The following is a 19,909-nucleotide window of genomic DNA, read 5'->3' on the forward strand; positions in this document are numbered from 1 at the left end:
AAAATAAGATAAGGAATTCCAACCTAGGATCACAACATCATTGAGACACTTAAAAGATCTGATAACATTATTGAGACATTTAAAAGATCTGATTATTTATCACTAGATAACCTGCCACATCTTGTAATTAAAAAATTAATAATTAAAAAATAATAATTTGAGACAATTTGACAATAAGTAATTTCATTCCTAATTGCAATTAATATCTCTTCATTGTGCAATAAGTGAGGTAAGCACAACAAACACCAAAGTTGGGAACTTCAAATATTTAACGAAGGAAAAGTTGACAAACGTGATCATTAAAAAAGTAACAACCAACCATGATGGACATCACTATTTTGTAAGGCGTGACTGAGTAAGATTTATATATCTCAAAGTAACAATGTAAGTGAGCTTAATTTTATAGAATTTTCATGTTTTGTTTTTGAACTTCCGAAAAAAAATATAATAATAATGTAATTGGAATTTAAAGAGATATTATTCCGTAAATATAGTTCAAAATTTTTTTTTCCTATTTTTCGGTTCAATTTATCACTTTTTTTTTTTTTCCTGGTAAAATAGAAAGCGGGCATCGGAAAAAAGCGCGGGAGGAGATAACAGTAAACGAGAGGTTGGGCTCACAAACTTACGGTCACGTTCGAATTGCACGACGTCGTCTTTGTTCTTTCTCTTGCTTCGTTACCAAACTCCATGGAAAAGCTGAGAGACTAGAGACGAAGAGAGAGAAGCAGCGAAGAAATGGTGCACAGTGCTTACGATTCCTTCGAGCTCCTCAATGATTGCCCTACCAAGATCGACACTATCGAATCGTACGGATCAAAAATACTCATCGGCTGCTCAGATGGATCTCTTCGGATCTACGGCCCAGAATCCTCTGGCTCCGACCGTTCTCCGCCGTCCGATCGCCATTCCCAAACCCTAGAACTCCGGAAGGAACCCTACGTCCTCGAACGAACCGTAAATGGATTCTCCAAGAGGTCGATGTTGGCAATGGAGGTTTTGGGCTCCAGAGAGCTTCTTCTTTCGCTATCCGAGTCGATCGCGTTTCATAAGCTCCCAAATTTGGAGACCTTTGCGGTGATTACGAAGGCGAAAGGTGCGAACGTGTACTCGTGGGACGATCGAAGGGGGTTCTTGTGCTTTGCGAGGCAAAAGAGAGTCTGTATTTTCAGACATGAAGGTAATTTTCATGAACTCGAGTATATGTGTTGTCGATTGATGATTGGAAATGCAACACTTGCGTATATTGATTATCCAAAAATTGAGAACTGTAAATTCCTATCGTGTTAAGTTGAAACAAGGATAAGTTTGGTAAAGATGGTTGACAATTCATAATCAATTTAAAAACTTTAGTTAAACCCTCATTCTGGTTGCCTAAAACATTATAGAATTTTTAACCTTTGCCCGAGGCATGGGGTATGCCCCTTGTAGTTCTGTAGATGGTTTTTTCTTGTTTAATTAAATAACAAAAAAAAAAAAAAAAAACAAAAACAAGTGTACAAATTTTCCAGGAAAATGAAAAAAAAGGTAGAATCTTGCATTCTAGGGTTCCAACAATTAAAAATATGAAGATCGGTGCTTTTACTCATTTTATTTTCTTATATTTTCTTAGTTAGTTCTTCCCAATCTAAGATTTCAAGGTTTGGTTTCCATGTCTATTACATTCTGGATGTGTTGCCAACAAATTTGCCCTCATTTTGATAGCTTATCTATATTTGGCTGGGAAATTATAACCTTACTTATTATATAATAATAATTTGATCAAGTTGGTTTGGCTACTTCTGTAGGAGGACGGGGATTTGTGGAGGTGAAAGAATTTGGTGTTCCAGATACAGTGAAGTCGATGTCTTGGTGTGGTGAGAATATCTGTCTGGGGATTAAAAGGGAATACATCATACTGAATGCCACAAATGGTGCATTGTCTGAGGTATTTCCTTCTGGGAGGATTGCCCCACCTCTAGTGGTGTCTCTTCCATGTGGAGAACTTCTTCTAGGGAAGGTACTTTCACCCTTTCTGTTACTAGTATATACTACCCTCTTTGTTAGTCTTGTGGGCTCTGTATAACTCGTGTGGCTTTTGAGTCATGACCATCCATGTTCTAGTTCCAGCTCTCATGGCTATACTAATTTAGTTTTTGGTTGATACAATCATTTGTGTGGCTAGACTACACCAATATTTCTCTGCGTGCATATGTGTTGCTATTTTTAGTGAAAAAAGGAAACAATTCACAAACCTAATGATTTACCAACTGCCATGTGTACTTGTCTGTTTGTATATATGCACATGGTTGAGATCTCACAAGTGTTAGACTGCATGATGGTAGTAATCGGGATAAGAAATTTTGGGCATTTTCCCTATCCTTTAAGTGACATGTGATATGGTTAGGGTTAATAGCGATAAAGAATGAAGAGGATGAAAGGTAGAGGGAAAATATGATGGAATGGTCAATTTCCATCTAATTTTTCAAGTGGCAATTTTATAAAATACCTCTGTAGGCATTATGTTAGATAACATGAACACAAATATCTTAGTAAGAGTTCTTTGCTGAAATTGTGAAGAAAATAAAGGGAGGGAGTCAAAAAATACAGAAATATAATTGGAATGGAAAATCACTATCTTTTGTAGACATCAGGGCTATGTTATATAAACAACTCTACATTTTGTGGGTCTTATAACAGTAGCTTACGGCATACCTTAACATCAAAGACTACAAACAATTTCTGTAATCAAAACATCTTTACTCAGCATTTAAAATATTGAAAGATCTCCAATTTGATTTGTTTAATTCATTAACGAAATAAAATAGCTGTAATCATACATTCTATGGTACCTTGGAATTCTTATAGCAAATGCACATATTCTTTCTCCTTTTAGGATAACATTGGAGTTTTTGTTGACCAAAATGGAAAACTCCTTCAAGAAGGCAGAATTTGTTGGTCCGAGGCCCCTGCAGTTATTGTCATTCAGAAGCCATATGCAATAGCTCTCTTACCAAGACATGTTGAGGTGGCCCAAATTTTACTAAGCAATAAAATATTTTTATTCTTTTGTGTTGGCCTAGGAAGATTTGCATTTTTGCTTTTATTTTTCTTCTTGTAACTATTTGATGTTTGCAGATACGGTCTCTCCGAGTTCCTTATCCACTGATACAAACTGTTGTTCTCCGCAATGTTCGGCGCCTTCTCCAAAGCAGCAGCACGATAATTGTTGCATTAGACAACTCTGTTTATGGGCTGTTTTCTGTTCCTCTTGGTGCACAGGTACATTTCAGTCTCTGGAAGATTAATACCACTGTAATCTAGTTATAGCTTGTAAATTGTAATTTAGATGCACTGCCCACTTGGAGTAGTAAATGATTGAGTAGACATGCTGTAAAATACATAATTTTAGGTTGCATTAGATTTCTGACGAATAGGCTTTTATATTATGTGATTGTATTTGCATAGATATTTGTGCATTGCGATCCAGCCTTAACCCACCTGACTTTAGTTTCAACTTATTCTGTATCCATGACATAAGTGTGTTTGGAGTATTAATATGGGATGGGTGATACCCAAGGCCTTCTGGATGGGACACTTCCAGTTGAGCCATATTGTTGATCCTGTGTGGCCTAGTTTGTGCTTGTCACTTAGAGAGGTGGTTTTTGACCAAAAAGGGGAAATAGTCCCGTGGTATTATCTCGCTCATTTTTCTGGCCATCATGCATTATTGCATGAATATGGTTAGTAGATCAAATCATTATAAACTAATATCAGATCCATAACTACAATTCTTAACAAGTCTCCATTTACACTTTGATAGCTGAGGAAATTGTGCAAAATACACGAAATTGAAATCTCATAGCGTAGTTGGGTTGAACTGGGTGCGAAAATCATGAGGTTTTCTTTTCTTACAATTTTTCACAATAATGATTTTGCTGTTGTTCTGGTGAGAAAATTGAATAGATGTTGGAGATCTCCACAATGAACAGAAGAAAATATTAAATAGCAGGGATATAACTTTGCATAACTAATTCCAGAAATTTTAGAAATTGCTCCTAGGTGCCTTTACTTGAAATGCAGACAAGCTGACAAAGAATTTAATAACCAAATAAAATTTCAATAACGATGGTACTGTATTTGCAATGCAGATTGTACAGTTAACTGCATCTGGTAATTTTGAGGAAGCCTTGGCTTTGTGTAAGCTGCTTCCACCAGAAGATTCTAGCCTTCGAGCTTCAAAGGAGCAGTCGATTCATATAAGGTGAATATATACATTGGACAGTTTTTACTTTTGAGTTTTGCTTTGAGATGGTGCTAATAAATCAAATACTATAATATGATTTACTCATTGCATGCAAACACACCAATGGGTAACTAAGACAAGTTTGGATGAAACATGTTAATGGTTACGTCAATAACAACATGAGCATTTTAATGCTTTAGCAGTTAATGAAAATCAACATGTAGTCGTGTAGTTTGGATCATTTTATTATAGTGATATTGTTTCTCATCAAGATTTTTCTCTGACAAGTTTTTATCAATATTTTTGGTACTGTAATTACTTATTTGAAGAATCTATTGATGCTTTAAAATTCTAAAATATCTTGCGTTTCAGTTTTTATTTTGCCCCAAAAAGGGTTTCAAAATGGTAGTTCTAGCTGGCTTGTTGCTATATGCTGGAGCTTCATAAAAAATTAAATCTAGACGGTAGTCTGTGACATATGTCTAGAGTGAGTCGAGGAAAATGAGTGTAAGCCTTTGTTGAATTTCTAAAAAGTTTATTCTAATGTGCTCATTCTGCCTTTTTATGTTGGATGTTTTAGTTAATTTATCTTGTAAATGGATTCTAAAGAAATCATCAAAAGTTTATATTTTGTGTTGCACATTTATAATCATGAAGTTGTATTTATTTATTTATGAATATATATCGTAATTTCTACAGATATGCACACTATCTATTTGAAAACGGGAGCTATGAGGAGGCCATGGAACAATTTTTGGCATCTCAAGTAGAAATAACGTTTGTGCTTTCTTTATATCCATCAATTGTCCTTCCCAAAGCAGCTATGGTACCTGAACCAGAGAAGTTTCTGGACATTGCTGGGGATGCTTCATATCTCTCAAGAGGTTCATCTGGTATTTCAGATGATATGGAATTCTCACCTCCTCCTCAGCTAGTGGACTCTGACGAGAATGCTGCACTTGAGTCCAAGAAAATGAGCCACAATACTTTGATGGCTCTCATCAAATTTTTGCAGAAGAAGAGATACGGCATAATTGAAAAGGCCACTGCTGAGGGAACTGATGAGGTTGTTTTTGATGCCGTTGGGGATAATTTTGTATCTTATGATTCCAGAAGGTCTAGGAGACCAAGCAAAGTAAACTACTGACTTAACTTTTATTCATTTTATCTGCAAGAGCTAATTAGGTCATTTAAATATAGTCAGAAAGTCTTAGACATGGATTTGTAAAAGCTTTATTTGACACATTTTTAATTTTATTTTTGGATAACAATTATTTTAAATGCATGCAAGCATGCTTGTACTGTCTTTATTGTGCAATCTCATCGTGACATATATACATATATATATATATCAGAAATTGTTCTTCAACATGCGCTTTGGACATTCATTCTATCAAAGTAAAATAGCTTTAAGCTAATGTGGGACTTGTCATTTGAGGACAGTGTCTAGATACTTTCACCATTGGAAGCATGATTGATTAGCCATTCACTGCTTGACTATATTAGCTGAAATAGTGTTGAAATTAACCTGAAGCCGGAGCCTACTTTGTCTAATAGTAGGATATTTGCTATGCTAGAGTAGATATCACCATAATGTTTTTTTTTTTTTTTTGGGTAAAATATCACCATAAATTTTTTTCTGTGATTGAGAGCTTCATTAAAAGTGTTAGATACGTATAGCGGTTTTTAGTACATTGTAATATTGAAATGTCGTAATTGATCTCACCAATTTAATGGTTTATAAGATGATATTTTGCTATTTGAATAACTTTGCATGTCTAGTAGTCCTTGAAATGCAGCATAATGGCTGTTTTCCAGAATATTTTCTTATATTTCATTCAGTGCGGCATAAGGGCTGTTTTCCATAATATTTCTTATATTTCATTCAGTGTTCTAAATATAGCTTCTTTGGTCACTAGGGTCGAGTTAACATCCCCATTAGCTCAGGTGCTAGAGAGATGGCAGCAATACTGGACACGGCACTACTACAAGCTCTTCTTTTGACTGGGCAGTCTTCTGCCGCTTTGGAGTTGCTGAAAGGTCCCAACTATTGTGATGTAAAGATATGCGAGGAGTTACTTCAGAAAAGAAATCAATACATTGCTTTGTTAGAACTTTATAAGTGCAATGCAATGCACCGTGAAGCTCTCAAACTTCTGCATCAATTAGTAGAACAGTCAAAATCTGACCAACCACAAGCTGAGCTCACACAGAAGTTCAACCCTGAGATGATTATTGAATATCTTAAAGTAAATTTTCTCTCATAAGGGCAATATCTTCTGTCTTGTTCAACTTATCACCACACACACACACACACACACACACACACACACACACACACATTCTTTGTCCTGTTTGCAGTTTGGATGCTTAAATGTTGGCAATATTGAAGCCTTTGGAATTGTTTGAATCATCTGCATTTTTATAATTACTAAACCACATTGTAACTTTCTAACATTCCATGGCATCTATATGATGTAGCTGTTTTTGAGGACTGAGTATGAATGCTGGAGTGATTAGAAACTCCAGAAAGAGAATTATTTTCTTCCCCAGCCTTCACTTGAGATTGATAAATTTTTCAACTTGCCCTTCAGCCTTTGTGTAATAAACTTTTTTCCCTTCTCTTTTTTTCTTTTTGTGGGCCTTATACCTAAAGTTTTGAATTGGTGAGAATTTTTTGAGAATTCTGTTTTTGTTCATTTTTACCTATGGGTTTTGTCTCCTCATGTTTAGGGTGATGGGGATATTAGATTTTGACAGTTATTACAGGAATTTTACTGATTCTTTGGAATTATTTATTTTGAAATTTGGAAACTTTGATTGTTGGTTTTTTTGAGTGTCTTCTTCTAAAACATACTGTGATCTAGAATTTAGAATATATGTATATTGGTGGACTTCAAACCTAAAACTTAGAATCAGTGATCATTTTCTTATTTTATATTTTATGTTCTGTTTCACCTATGACTTCTGTCCTATGTTACCTGGACTTGTGTATGTGTCTCGGACACGGTTATGTATCCATCCGTTGGACGTGTCAGATCTCTAGACAGAAGGACACATGGACACTGCTAAATATTCATATTGAATTATTTTCTAGAGTAAAGTAATTTTTTTATTTAATATAGTGTTCAATATAGGCATTTATCTCATTTTAAATTAATAATATAATATAATTGAATGATTGGATATGGTTTTTAACTACATGTCCACCCAAAAGTGTTGGCCACATCCCATACCCATATCCGAGCAATAAGTGTCCGGTGCCTCACTACTTTTGAAAAGTCCATGTAACATAGCTTCTGTCTCCCCATGCTTAAGCTATGGGAATATATCATTGGTTTGACTGTTTGAAGAACAGCATACCTACACTCAAGCATGTGGCTTAACTGGGATAGTTTATGATTCATCGGGTTCTGTTGTGTACAGAAATTGTACTAATTCACTGGAATTGTTTTTTTGAAAATTAATAAATTTGATTATGTTTGATTTTGAACTAATAATATATCATTAACGGAGATTGTGATTTTGATGAATTTTCTTGTGCAGCCTCTCTGCGCGACTGATCCTATGTTTGTCTTGGAGTTTTCAATGCTTGTCCTTGAAAGCTGTCCAACACAAACTATTGAGCTCTTTTTGTCTGGTAACATTCCAGCAGATTTGGTCAACTCTTATTTAAAACAGCATGCTCCAAGCATGCAGGGCAGATATTTAGAACTTATGCTTGCAATGAATGAAAATGGCATCTCTGGAAATTTGCAGAATGAAATGGTAAAAGTTCTTTTATCTCACATTTCTTTCAGTAACTTAGAAAAAATGATTTTTTAAAAAATAATTAAAAAATAAATAAAATTTTGAAGGTTAACTAATTTGAAAGACTTGGTCATGGCAGCAAAGATGACTGATGCCAAGCCCAACTACTTAGGAATAAATATTGTTGAAGGTTTCTAGGGTAAACATAATTATTTATATAAAAAATTTGACTTTTTAATTATATGTATTGCAGCTGCAAATCTATCTTTCAGAAGTGCTTGATTGGTTTGCAGAGCTAAGTCCTCAACAGAAATGGGATGAGAAAGCTTATTCTCCGACGAGGAAGAAATTGCTATCTGCTTTAGAGAGCATCTCTGGATATAGTCCAGAAGTTTTGTTAAAGAGACTTCCACCGGATGCTTTGTATGAAGAACGTGCTGTTTTGTTGGGAAAGATGAACCAACACGAGCTCGCTTTGTCTCTATATGTTAACAAGGTATTTTCCATATAGCTAATCATTCATTTTTTTACCAGTGAACTTAATGCCACTTGTAAGGGAACCTGAGGGGAGACTAAGAAACTCTTCTTATAGAACTTTGGGTTCTACCGGTCCCCGAAAACATTGGCAACACTAGTATGGAAGATTTATTGTCTCTGCTGCATTCATGCAAGATTTATGGTCTTTTGCTTACGTCTATTAAACTAGTTCTATGCATGGTTCTTACACTAGTGTGGAAGTTCTTCACCAAACTTGTAAACCTGAGACCACCAAATTTGAGGGCTGAGGGTAGGGGAAAGGAATGAGAGAACAATAAAATGGTCTTTTTTTTAAAAAAAAAAAAATTATTTTATTTTATTTTATTGGTAGGTAAATAACAAAGTAGATTTATTGCAAGCAATAAAATATAGATATCAACTAGAGTATATCGGAAATTCTTTATGGAAATTAATATCATATCATGAAAACTTTGATGAAATTATTTTTAGTATTAATAGAAGTCCTGACTTGACTGAGTCAAAATGTTGCAAATAAAGTGTAAATTCAACAATTATGTATTGTTTAAGGCACTGAAATTGCTTGTTCCTTAGAATATAAAGAACACCAATCATTATCACATCAATGAATTTAACTATGTCAACATTCAAAAAACATCAACTATGAATACGCATTTCTAATGACATGAATATGAAGTCCACAACTATGCAAATAATATAATAATACCAGTCCTTGACCAGCCACATGGACTTTCCATTTGGTTCAAATTCAATAACATCTCGTTACAATTTTTTTCCTCACCTAGACTACCTGAAGGAGGACACCTAAGGTCCATCGGTAAGTTGCTCATAGTATTCATCTGATGTTTATGGAATCTTATGCAATGGTTAATATGTTCTTGCTTAGGGGGAATAAAAATATGTCCTTCCAACTTGACCATAGTAAAACTTATTCTTGAGAATTCAAAGTAGTGCAAACTGTTGGTAGTTATACCTGCCAATGTCCTGCCAATAACCAACATAAATGCAGTACCTTGTTACCCATTGACATATAAGTATATAACTTATAATACGATCAATATTGCTGTTCTTATTCGTTGAGGTTTGGCTGTCGAAAAATTGAGTAGTTGACGCTCTAAAAATTAATAATCTTAGCAAACCCTAAATTAATTAATTAATACTCAACAAAGCCTTTTTCGAACTATTTGGGGTCAACTAAAAAGTCCATCACTCTTGAATAAAATTATTAAACATTAAGTAACTTTATGATTAATTATCCAAAAAAAAACAAATAACTTTATGATTTTAGTTGATGAAAAAGCTTTTTACAAGTGTATGACTTTCAGTAAAAAATAAGGCATGCATATATATTCTTAAGCATGAGGGACTTCTTGCCCAAACGAAAAAGTACCATCTAGTCTGAGACTAAGTTTAGAAATCTCCTAATTTCCTTGTTTGTGATAATTTTCTTGTGATAGATGCCAATATATTTTCTACTCTAATTATTAATAATATAAGTAATGTATAAGATTTTTTTTTTTAAAGTATTAATTATTAATTAACAGAAAGATGTTGGTTTTCTTGAAAAGTTATCAAGTTATATAATTATTTTATTGGAGGTTTTCCTATATACTTTAGGAGCTATATACCTAAACCATGATCTGTGCTGTATACTGCAATAGGTCATGTGATATATTGTGTATATCCCAACTTTCAATCGATATAATGAGATTTTCATTTGAAATGTGTAATGTATCCATGCCTGATATATCATGATATTTTGCAATATATATGTGCTATTTGTGAATTTATAATCACAAATAGATATTGTATTGCATTTCATGCAAGGGCAATCTATTGATGAATATATAGTGATATTTTATTCCATGGGTATATGCATTTGACTTGTTTAGACAAAGGATTGAGGTGTGAGTTACCCCCGTGTAACCCATTTATCAATAATTTTAGTTTTGTTGATCCTGCAGATCTGAGGGTTGTTATACTAGTTTACAATACTATAACATACAAAAATATATAGTGCTTCATTCTTTAGTTATTCAGTCTGACATTTATGATAAATTAAATGGTTCTGATGACATTAAGCTAATATTGAATTATATAATTTAGTATTAGAACAATTTATATAATTATTATTTTATAATTTTCTAATTTGGTGTATAACAAAAGCATAAGAAGTGCGTTAGGTGGTTGTGGCTTGGGCTGAGAGTTTCTAGAAGGGTTAGCCTGAACTTGTTAACCTGCTTAATAAATTAGGTAGTCAGGTCAAGGCTCTCTAGGTGCTCCACCCACCTTTTGGAACCTTCTAATAAGATAGTAATTCATTGTTTACAGAGCTCACTGATGCAGCATATTGGTGTTGGCGTACCCCCTAGTCTATATATTAGTTATTCCTCTTAATTTTTCATTTGTCTGCATTTATTTTTATTATGATCATGAATACTAAATATTCTTCAGGTTAATTAAGTTTTCTTGGCATTTGTAGCTTCATGTTCCTGAACTGGCAGTGTCCTACTGTGATCGGGTGTATGAATCTCTACTTCATCAACATCCTGTAAAATCCTATAGCAATATATACCTCACTCTCCTGCAAATCTACTTGAATCCGCAAAGGACGACAAAGAACTTTGAGAATCGGATCACTAATCTGGTATCATCTCAGAATACTGGTCTTCCAAGGGTTGGTTCAGGGATTTCAGTTAAAACTAAAGGTCGTTCTGCTAAGAAAATTGCAGCGATAGAGGGTGCAGAAGATATTCGAATCAGTCCTAGTAGCACTGACAGTGGGAGGAGTGATGGTGATGCAGACGACCTTATTGATGAAGGAGGTTCTACTATTATGCTTGATGAGGTCCTTGATCTATTGAGCCGAAGGTGGGATCGAATCAATGGAGCACAGGCACTCAAATTGTTACCAAGGGAAACTAAGCTGCAGGTAATGATTTTCTGAATATATATACTGATACAAACTTCAATCTCTAGGAACTTTATATGTCATGGGTTCAAATAACATTAGGCAATGTGTTTCCTCTTCCCATGATGTAGTCTTGCTTCGTGGTGCAAGCCTGTAACGCCTAGGTATTATGCACTTATGTTTGTCTAAAAGGTGATGAATAACAGCTTGTTCAATCATTTATAAAACAATTTCAATTTAAGGAAATTTTTGTTAGTTTAGACTCTCGAAACTTTCAAGCAATAACTTCTCAATGAAATGCCTTATAGATATTTAGATTCATAAAGCTGCTGAATATAAAGAATTAGTTTCACTTGTACTGTGATAAGTGTCACTGTTCTAAATTCCATTAAACATCCAGTCAGGCAACCCTTGATGCAAAGCATCAAACTTTGGATGTGTTAATTAAAATGAACTACAAGAGGTTAACAAAGTAATAAAATTTAGATTTTGTGATAGGAGCTCCCTAGATAGTGTTGTCTGAGGGATTTTTTCAGAATAATATTGTTGACAAGGTGTACTCTGTCTGCCTTGTGGGTGTTTCACATCTTGAGGGCTAAGCAAATTGTAACTTTCAGCCAATTGCTTGAAGGCATTTCCTCAAGCCATCCACGAGGTGTACACTTAGATAATAGGTTTGTTATTATCTTTCCATGCTTCATGCTGTTTATAGGGCATGCATTTAGCTTGAAAATACCTCTGTTGGAAGGATTTTTTATTCTCCAGTAGTTTATTTATTTATTTTTGGCAATTACTCTCCAGTATTTTATGATAATGATAGCATCTATTAGCATGTCAATTACTCTCCAGTAGTTTATGATAATGATAGCATCTATAAGCATATCGATTTTTACTATTAGGATCTGATCTCTCTCTCTCTCTCTCTCTCTCTCTCTCTCTCTCTCTCTCCCTCTTCCTCTGTGATGGTAATTGTATCCTGAATTATTATTCTTTTGGTTTTGTGCAGAACTTGCTTCAGTTTCTTGGACCTCTTCTGAGAAAATCCAGTGAATCATACCGGAACTTTTCAGTCATCAAAAGTTTGAGAGAGAGTGAGAACCTGCAGGTATGTCTTTCTTGCTTCCCTCCTAAATAACCTCCAGGTATGTCTTTGTCTATTGATTGATGTTGAATTGGGGTATGAACTGGATAACTTTCTTGGTTTTCATTTGCCTAACATGCTACATTGCAAATGCGACAAGAGTTTCTACTGATTTAGTGAGACCTCCAGTATTGAGGGTTTAATTGCACTTCTTAATTTTCATGCTACTCTATATCGAAAAGCTCAATCTAGTTCTTACAATTATATCTTTTGATATATACTCCTTCAATCGTTTCATGACTTGATGCCAGTATACTGGTATATTAAGGTATTCGTTGATGAAATTGTTTTCTGATGGTGGTGGCTTCAATAAGCTATTTGTGCATGTGCACTGGGGGTGCTGTTTATACCAGTTTTAGAATGCTATTGTTTTCATTTCTTCTCACTAATCTATTAGAAGAAGGTTGATATTTTGTTCCACTGTGTTTATGTTTCTCTACAATCGAATTGAATATGGTTGAAGCCAAAATCAGCTCTTCAATCTTGAGCGAGAACTCACGGAGACACGTACCCGGTTTTTAAAATGGCTCAGCTGAAGTTGAACCTAATTTCATCCTTGGATATTTGTTTTGTTCTACTGAAACATTTATTCCTTCACTGCTTGATCAAATACTTTTGTTTGATTTGACTTGCTGTGCAAGATACTTCCATTCTATCTGATTTTGTAAAAGCGCATTGTGTGGAATAGGTGAAAGATGAACTGTATAGCCAAAGGAAGACAGCTGTGAATATCACCAGTGACAGTATGTGCTCGCTTTGCAACAAGAAAATAGGGACCAGCGTATTTGCAGTCTATCCCAATGGTAAGACCATTGTGCACTTTGTTTGCTTTAGAGACTCACAGAGTATGAAGGCTGTTGGAAGAGGCTCACCCTTTCGGAAGCGATGATTATTTTTATTCACATTTGGGTTAAGAGTGCCCCTAGAGGAGCTGGTTTTAGCCTTCTCACTGACCGGTCATCTATTGCTACCATGCTTATCCCTTCATTTGGCTCAAGCTAGTATTGGTTGTACAAGGGAAAGCTGCAACAGCGACCTGAAGATCGTCGAGACCGTAAAAAAAAAGGGTCGTGTCCCAACTATTTGGGATTGGTTGTTAACAAGCGTGTGGATTGCAATTTGAAGGTTTTCAGGTGTTTTTAAGTGGAATGGTTTTTGGATGAGAATGAAAGCTGCATTTGATGTAGAGATGTGACACAAGTGTTCTCTAGAGATGTATTATTATTGCCTTCGTAACTTATATGTGGTTTCAATTGTTGACTTGTAAGTTGTAACTATATTATAAATTTCAATGCAAAACCGTAGTGTGTGATACCTCTTCAAATATTCCCAGAAATGTAGATTGAAACAGGCCGAAGTAGGGCTGTAAGTTGGGCGGGCTAGCCCAGCCCAGCCCAGCTTAACCCCAACCCAGAAATTTTGAAATTTGGACACACATTTACAAATCAAATCGGGTTCATGTTTGGGTTGGGTTTAATCAAAACCCAGACAATTCGGGTTGGGCTCGGGCTCAACCCGAACCCAACCCAAAATCCAAAATTATTATTATTATTATTTTTCTCTCTCCTCTCTCTCTCTTCTTTCTCTTTTCTCTCTCTTTCCCGAAATTTTTTTTCTCTCCTCTCTCTTCTTTCTCTTTCTCTTTCTCTCTCTGCCTGAATTTTATTTTATTTTATTATTATTTTTTTTTCTCTCTCTCTCTGTCGCCGTCCCTCAGTCGATCCGCCGCCGCCGCTTCCAAAAATTAAAACAAAACCCATACAAACAAGTTAGCAGTTGGAGAGAGAGAGGGGGGCAAGCTTGAGAGTTGAGAGACAGCGGCTAAAGCTTGCGAACGGCGAACCCGAACTGGAATAGCCGGCGATGGAAACTGAAACATATGGGTTTTGATTTTTTGAATAATCTGAAATGATCTGAAATATATGGGTTTTGAACTTTTGATTCTTGCACACAGATCTGAAATATATGGGTTTTGAACTTTTGATTCTTGTAAATTTTGTAGTTTGAAGTTGCAAAGAGAGAGAGAGTTGAGAATGAGACTGGACGATTGGGGAGGCTGAAATGGTTTGCCCTAAATTTTTTTTGTTTTTTGCTAATATATAGATATATCTGTATATAGATATATATATCTATATAATATATATATTTTCGAAAAATATATATATAAATAAATTTTTAAAACTCAACCCGTCAACCCAACCCGACGGGCCCGAAAATATTCGGGCTAGATTTTGACTATAACCCATGCAAAGTACAATTCGGATTCGCCTAACCCAACCTGATTCGAGTTGAAGTTGGGTTGAGACTGGGCTGAGTTGGATCAGTCCAACTTGCATCCCTAGGCCAAAGTATCAATATTTAAGGATGAAACCAGAAGGAAGTCAATGGAGTTATGAAGTTACACTAAGGAGCAGTGCTACAATGAAGATGCTCTCACGGTGGGCTTGTACCCTCATTTGTCGGCTTGATTTTGTGCAGTATTTGACACTTGATCTAACGGACAAGGACTCAAGTTCATATTAAAATACCCTTATCGTAGCATTTTCCTACTTCATATGATAACGCCTTTTTTCTCCTTGATGCAGAGAAAAGGAAGAAACATTTGAACAACTATAGTTTATTGGCAGTAATATTAAATTATAAGTTTAGAGTAAATAAATACGTTAGAATGCTGGCAAATCATTCTTGATGCACTATTATAGAGCACAAAAAATTCCACCATAATTGAATATTTCTTATTTAATGTATACTACAATCATAATAAAATGATTTGTATAGTGAGGTATCCAATGTACTCTCTGTCGATTATTTATTTATTTTTTATTGATAAGAAATACAATTATAATTAAAGTACCACCAGACTACAGTTTTAATGAATTTTAAATTTTAACATTATTTGCACCAAATGACTATTATGTTTGGCAATCTATATGTTATTTGCACCTTGGATTATAAGCAACGAGGTCAATTTTGGAAACTTTTATATTTCAGAACAGTTATGCTTTGGATTTGTCACCAAAATTAAGAAAATAATACCCATTTAGATGATGCATCAGTTTCTTAAACTTCAATTCATATCTGATTGACTCTAAATCCCTCCAATAGAAAAAAAAAAAAAAAAAAAAAAAAAAAAAAAAAAAAAGAAAATGAGAATGAAGAAACATGTTTTAAATTTTTATTAGAAAATCCACAATTTAAAATAAGCAAGTCACATATGACATATGCATACATCAATACATTGCGCACAGTCGATGCACGAACCGAATTATTTTACTTACTACCTCTGAAGTAGTTAAATTAAATTATGTTGGAAAGAAGAGCAACAACGGTCCCATGGTCTAGTGGTCAGGACATTGGACTCTGAATCCAGTAACCCGAGTTCAAGTCTCGGTGGGACCTTCCTTTTTCCCTTTTTTTTTTTGTGCTCTAAAAAAAGCAAGAGGGTTCCGCTAAAAAATTGCTAAAAATAGTAAATTAGAAAAAAGGTATCCGTGTGAAGAATCGAGTCTCTATTTTGAAATGCCAAATTGTTTAAACGATCACCCAGCTTAAAAATATATTCCAAGAACCTTCTCAATGCATAATCTAGCAGAGAAAACACCCACCACCTAAAAAATTATTACACTTTGTTTGGCTTTCTGTGGATCCATTTCTTCTCTTTTGTAATTGTCATTCCACCTTCATCCAATTAATTCTGCCGACCATTCTTCATTCTGGAATCTTCTATTTTTTTATTACTTTTTTAATTTTTCCCTCTGCCTCTTCAAGTAGAGGTCAAGAATTGATTGGAGACAACCCATAAATTGTCCGAGCATTGGTTTTAGATAATAATTCAGTAAGTAAAGGTTCTCTAGATTCATGAATATTGCTGATACTTGAGTCCAACAAAACTCATTTTTTTATGGGTCCGTCAAAAGGTTGATAAGGTTATGGTGATGAACATCAATTAAACTGCAGAAGCCAAAAGTGATCTTCACTCACAATAAATTATATATATATACATATATATAGTTCTCTTCCGTAGTGGCCAAAACTATGAAGTTGTGCTCCTGACAGATTCCTAGTACTTTCACAAATTATGTAACCTAAAATCATAGACTTGTCCCCTATTTAAAAAATGGCTATGCTGACAAGCAACTAAGCAAGTACCGCCCATATTCACTTATTCCTCCAACTTGATTGAATTCATCAAATCTCAGTGTATCTGGGATACATAATAATAATAAAATTAGATGATGGTTAAACCTATTGAATGTCACTAGTCCTAGATGTCAAAAGCACACCACCATTGCACAAACTATATAACAATACAAACGTTTATACGGGATAAAAGTAAGAATATGATGATCAGTTATTGCAACTTACAACGTTGATTAAGAATGGTTATATATTATAGGGTGAAAGTCGGACGAACCAGATTTTTAGGCTGAATTTGGAAGATCAAGATCTGCTAAGATCAATTCCAATGAAGTGAGGTCTGACAACTTGCTTAAACAATTATTTCCAAGAATGCGTTGTCTGCTAGTTAAAATCCACATGCTATACTAAGTACTGATGTTTAAATTATAGAAGGAAACAGACCAAAAATGAAACAAGTGACAAAGCCTTCTTCTATAAAGCTACTAGGTTCATCAACATCATTACTCTCTCTCTCACATTTCCTTTGTCCTGCTTCATCTCGTGGCTAATTAATTGATTAAATAATCTGGAGTTCTGCAAATTTTCTTTTAGGTTAAAGGTGACCTTAATGCCAGCATATTGAAGGGCCAAAAACTAGGAAAATATTCTCCTGACAGATTCCTAGTTGCTAAACAAAAATGGTTGTCCCAAGATGCAAGTACTATCATATTAAATTATGTCTTTGAGTTGGCTGAATTCCCAAATAGCACATTAAAAGTACGTCAGATTGTGAATAAAAAGTACATCAGATCAGCAAACAAATGTGAAATGCAGATGTCACTAGTCCTTGCTGTCAAATTTATACAAATATGGGCATACAATATATACTATAACAATACATTATAATGCCCAATTGAAAGTGTTTCACATGCAAATTGAAAATGAATTGGTGGTTGTGTATAATAATGGTTTAGAGAAACACTATGAAAAGCAAGTCTACATTTCAGGACTCCAGAATTTTCTGGTACTAGCGTTTGGAAAATGATATGAGTCACCATAGACTAGGCTGTCTAGAAATGCCCAGATTCCTCTAACGAGGTTTGATTTGCAAAGAGATCAAATCCAACAAAGTCGGATCATTTTAAATTGACCACTTGTTTAAAGAATCATAACATTTTCTTGGGTTCCATTTCTTCTAAGATTTCTCAATTTGGTTTCTAATAAATAGAGCCCACATGCCAACAAATTACATAAACATAGTACTGCATATATAGTGTTGTTTAAGGAAACAACTGACTGTCTACCAAAAATAATGATCTCTCTCCCCCATTTTTCCATGTCCTTCTTCAGCTCATGGCTGCTTAATTGATTAAATAATCTGTAGTTCTGCAAAATTTGTTTGCCAACTTGCATTGCCTTTTCACACGCTCGATCTCTAGTTAAAATAGTTCTTATCTTCACTCATTGTCCCTTCACCAGAGTCTTCTACATTTGCTCAAACTCAGTAAAGCTAGCCTTCCACAACTCTTTCTGTTGGCTTTTCCATTCACTTCCTTTCATAATTTGCTCCCACCATTTTCCTCCTCTAAACTCGCTCTAATAAACCTGCTATAAAATGGCATCCAGTCATCATTCAGGCTGTCCCAACTCAAATTGGACCGCCAAGCAGAATAAATTGTTTGAGAATGCTCTTGCAATATATGATAAGGACACCCCTGACCGGTGGCATAATATAGCCAAGGCCGTTGGTGGGAAAAGTGTGGAGGAAGTAAAGATGCAATATGAGGTCCTTCTAAGCGACATCAAACGCATTGAGTCAGGCAAAGTCCCCCTTCCTAATTACAAGAGCAATGCGCGTACTTGACGAGTAAGGAGACAGTGTCCATAATGAAGAGCAGAGGTAACTTCCTAATGTCTGCTTTAACTAGCAGTAGGAAAGTCTGATTTTGTAGACTGGAATTATTCTCATGCTGGTGCATTAGTGCAGGGTTTGAGCTACAAAATGTAGAGCACCTAAAGGAATGTAATTTGTCTCTTGTATTCCCTCATTAAGTGCAAGACCAACACCATCTTCTCGCTAGGAAAACAATCAAACACCAAAAGGCCCATCCACAATTACAACCTTATAATCTTATTTTCCTACAACAAACAGTCCCTAAGGGAGAACAATCCGTATTCCAAAACGCAATTTTCAGATTCTATATCTTTAACCTCATTACCTTAAATTTGATCTACTTTTTATTACAATTCTGAGTCGTGAGTTTACTTTTACAAATGGGCTGATTAACCGGCCATATATATGAATTCAAGTAATGTTCTTCACTTCTATATTTCTATTTTCAATTTACGAACTGAAGTTGTTACAACTTTGAGATTAGTCGACATATATAAATCAGAAAAAAATAGGGATTGCTGGTTTACTAACTTATCTGTTGTTTCTATGTACAGGCTGAAGTATCTAAAGTTCTGATGAGGGCTGATCGATATATAGCAGCAGAATGAACCACTTTTCAGAATATTAAAATTTTCATGTTTGCAGAATTTAATTGTTCCCTTAATATTGTAACAGTTCATGCTGAAATGTGTCTGAAGCTCCTCTAATGATCATAAATGATCCCTAACAGTAAAGATCAGTACAATTTTCCTCTTAAGAAAAGATTTGGCCTACTCAAATTAAATTGAAAGCACTTTTTGTCTCAGATAATGTATGTACGGTGAGTGAGATTCTTAAGATGACTCTCATACTAAGAAGAGAGCGAAATTATGAGTTCTATAGGTGGAGCATTCCATGAGTCGATTTAATCAGAAATCAGATTAGCTAGCTACGTTATATAAAATCCAATCAAGAATGTCACTTACATTCTCTTACAATCCAATTATGGGATCCTAAAGTTGCATGGAAATGTGGATTTAATTTGGATTAATGTGCCCAAATTCACATCCACACACATATGATTCAAATTAAATACAAACAAAGGTGTGATTTTATTTTTTGCTGATAACTTAGTTAACATATTAAACACTTCTAACCATGGCAATACAGTGAACCAACTTATATTCCATACATATGCAAGCTAGAAATAGAAAAAGCTCATCACCATCGATCCAAAAGCCCATTTGATCAGAGAGCAAAACAATGAATCCAATCCATAATTTGGTAACTATATTGACCAAAACTACAAAATATAGTAATTCTTTTACATTGAAGTCAGTAAACCACGTACAATTATATATGAATGTGCAGTGC

General features: G+C 34.8%; 1 protein-coding gene, 1 non-coding gene and 1 pseudogene across 3 annotated transcripts; all 3 read left to right on the top strand.

Moving 5' to 3' along the window:
• Positions 1–575: 575 nt before the first annotated feature.
• Positions 576–13,869, top strand: LOC132281909 (vacuolar sorting protein 39). 2 transcript variants are annotated; one of them, XM_059783564.1, is made up of 12 exons: positions 577–1,180; positions 1,788–1,999; positions 2,876–3,007; positions 3,118–3,261; positions 4,131–4,243; positions 4,925–5,360; positions 6,145–6,474; positions 7,772–7,993; positions 8,229–8,471; positions 10,974–11,423; positions 12,409–12,507; positions 13,232–13,869. In XM_059783564.1, exons 1-12 carry the CDS (start codon positions 739–741, stop codon positions 13,430–13,432), a joined length of 3,024 nt encoding a protein of 1,007 aa, XP_059639547.1. In that variant the 5' UTR covers positions 577–738; the 3' UTR covers positions 13,433–13,869. The 2 variants fall into 2 exon arrangements, with proteins under 2 accessions (XP_059639548.1, XP_059639547.1); XM_059783565.1 differs by lacking the exon at positions 2,876–3,007 and having other exon boundaries at positions 576–1,180.
• A 2,001-nt stretch (positions 13,870–15,870) lies between these two features.
• On the top strand, positions 15,871–15,942 carry TRNAQ-CUG (transfer RNA glutamine (anticodon CUG)). The gene has a single exon. It is a non-coding gene; the product is annotated as a tRNA-Gln (tRNA).
• A 2,335-nt stretch (positions 15,943–18,277) lies between these two features.
• Positions 18,278–19,132, top strand: LOC132282089 (protein RADIALIS-like 3; annotated as a pseudogene).
• Positions 19,133–19,909: the final 777 nt, after the last annotated feature.

Source organism: Cornus florida, unplaced genomic scaffold, assembly GCF_030987335.1.
Source record: "Cornus florida cultivar Cherokee Brave unplaced genomic scaffold, ASM3098733v1 CherokeeBrave_3.0.0_Hap2_Chr11, whole genome shotgun sequence".
NCBI classification, from domain to species: domain Eukaryota; kingdom Viridiplantae; phylum Streptophyta; class Magnoliopsida; order Cornales; family Cornaceae; genus Cornus; species Cornus florida.

Bases quoted from the DNA above. Each gene is read 5' to 3' on its own strand.
- LOC132281909 (XM_059783564.1), top strand. From the start codon at position 739: ATGGTGCACAGTGCTTACGATTCCTTCGAGCTCCTCAATGATTGCCCT. The intron at 2,000-2,875 runs GTACTTTCACCC...TTCTCCTTTTAG, and splicing joins GAGAACTTCTTCTAGGGAAG to GATAACATTGGAGTTTTTGT. The intron at 3,008-3,117 runs GTGGCCCAAATT...TGATGTTTGCAG, and splicing joins TCTTACCAAGACATGTTGAG to ATACGGTCTCTCCGAGTTCC.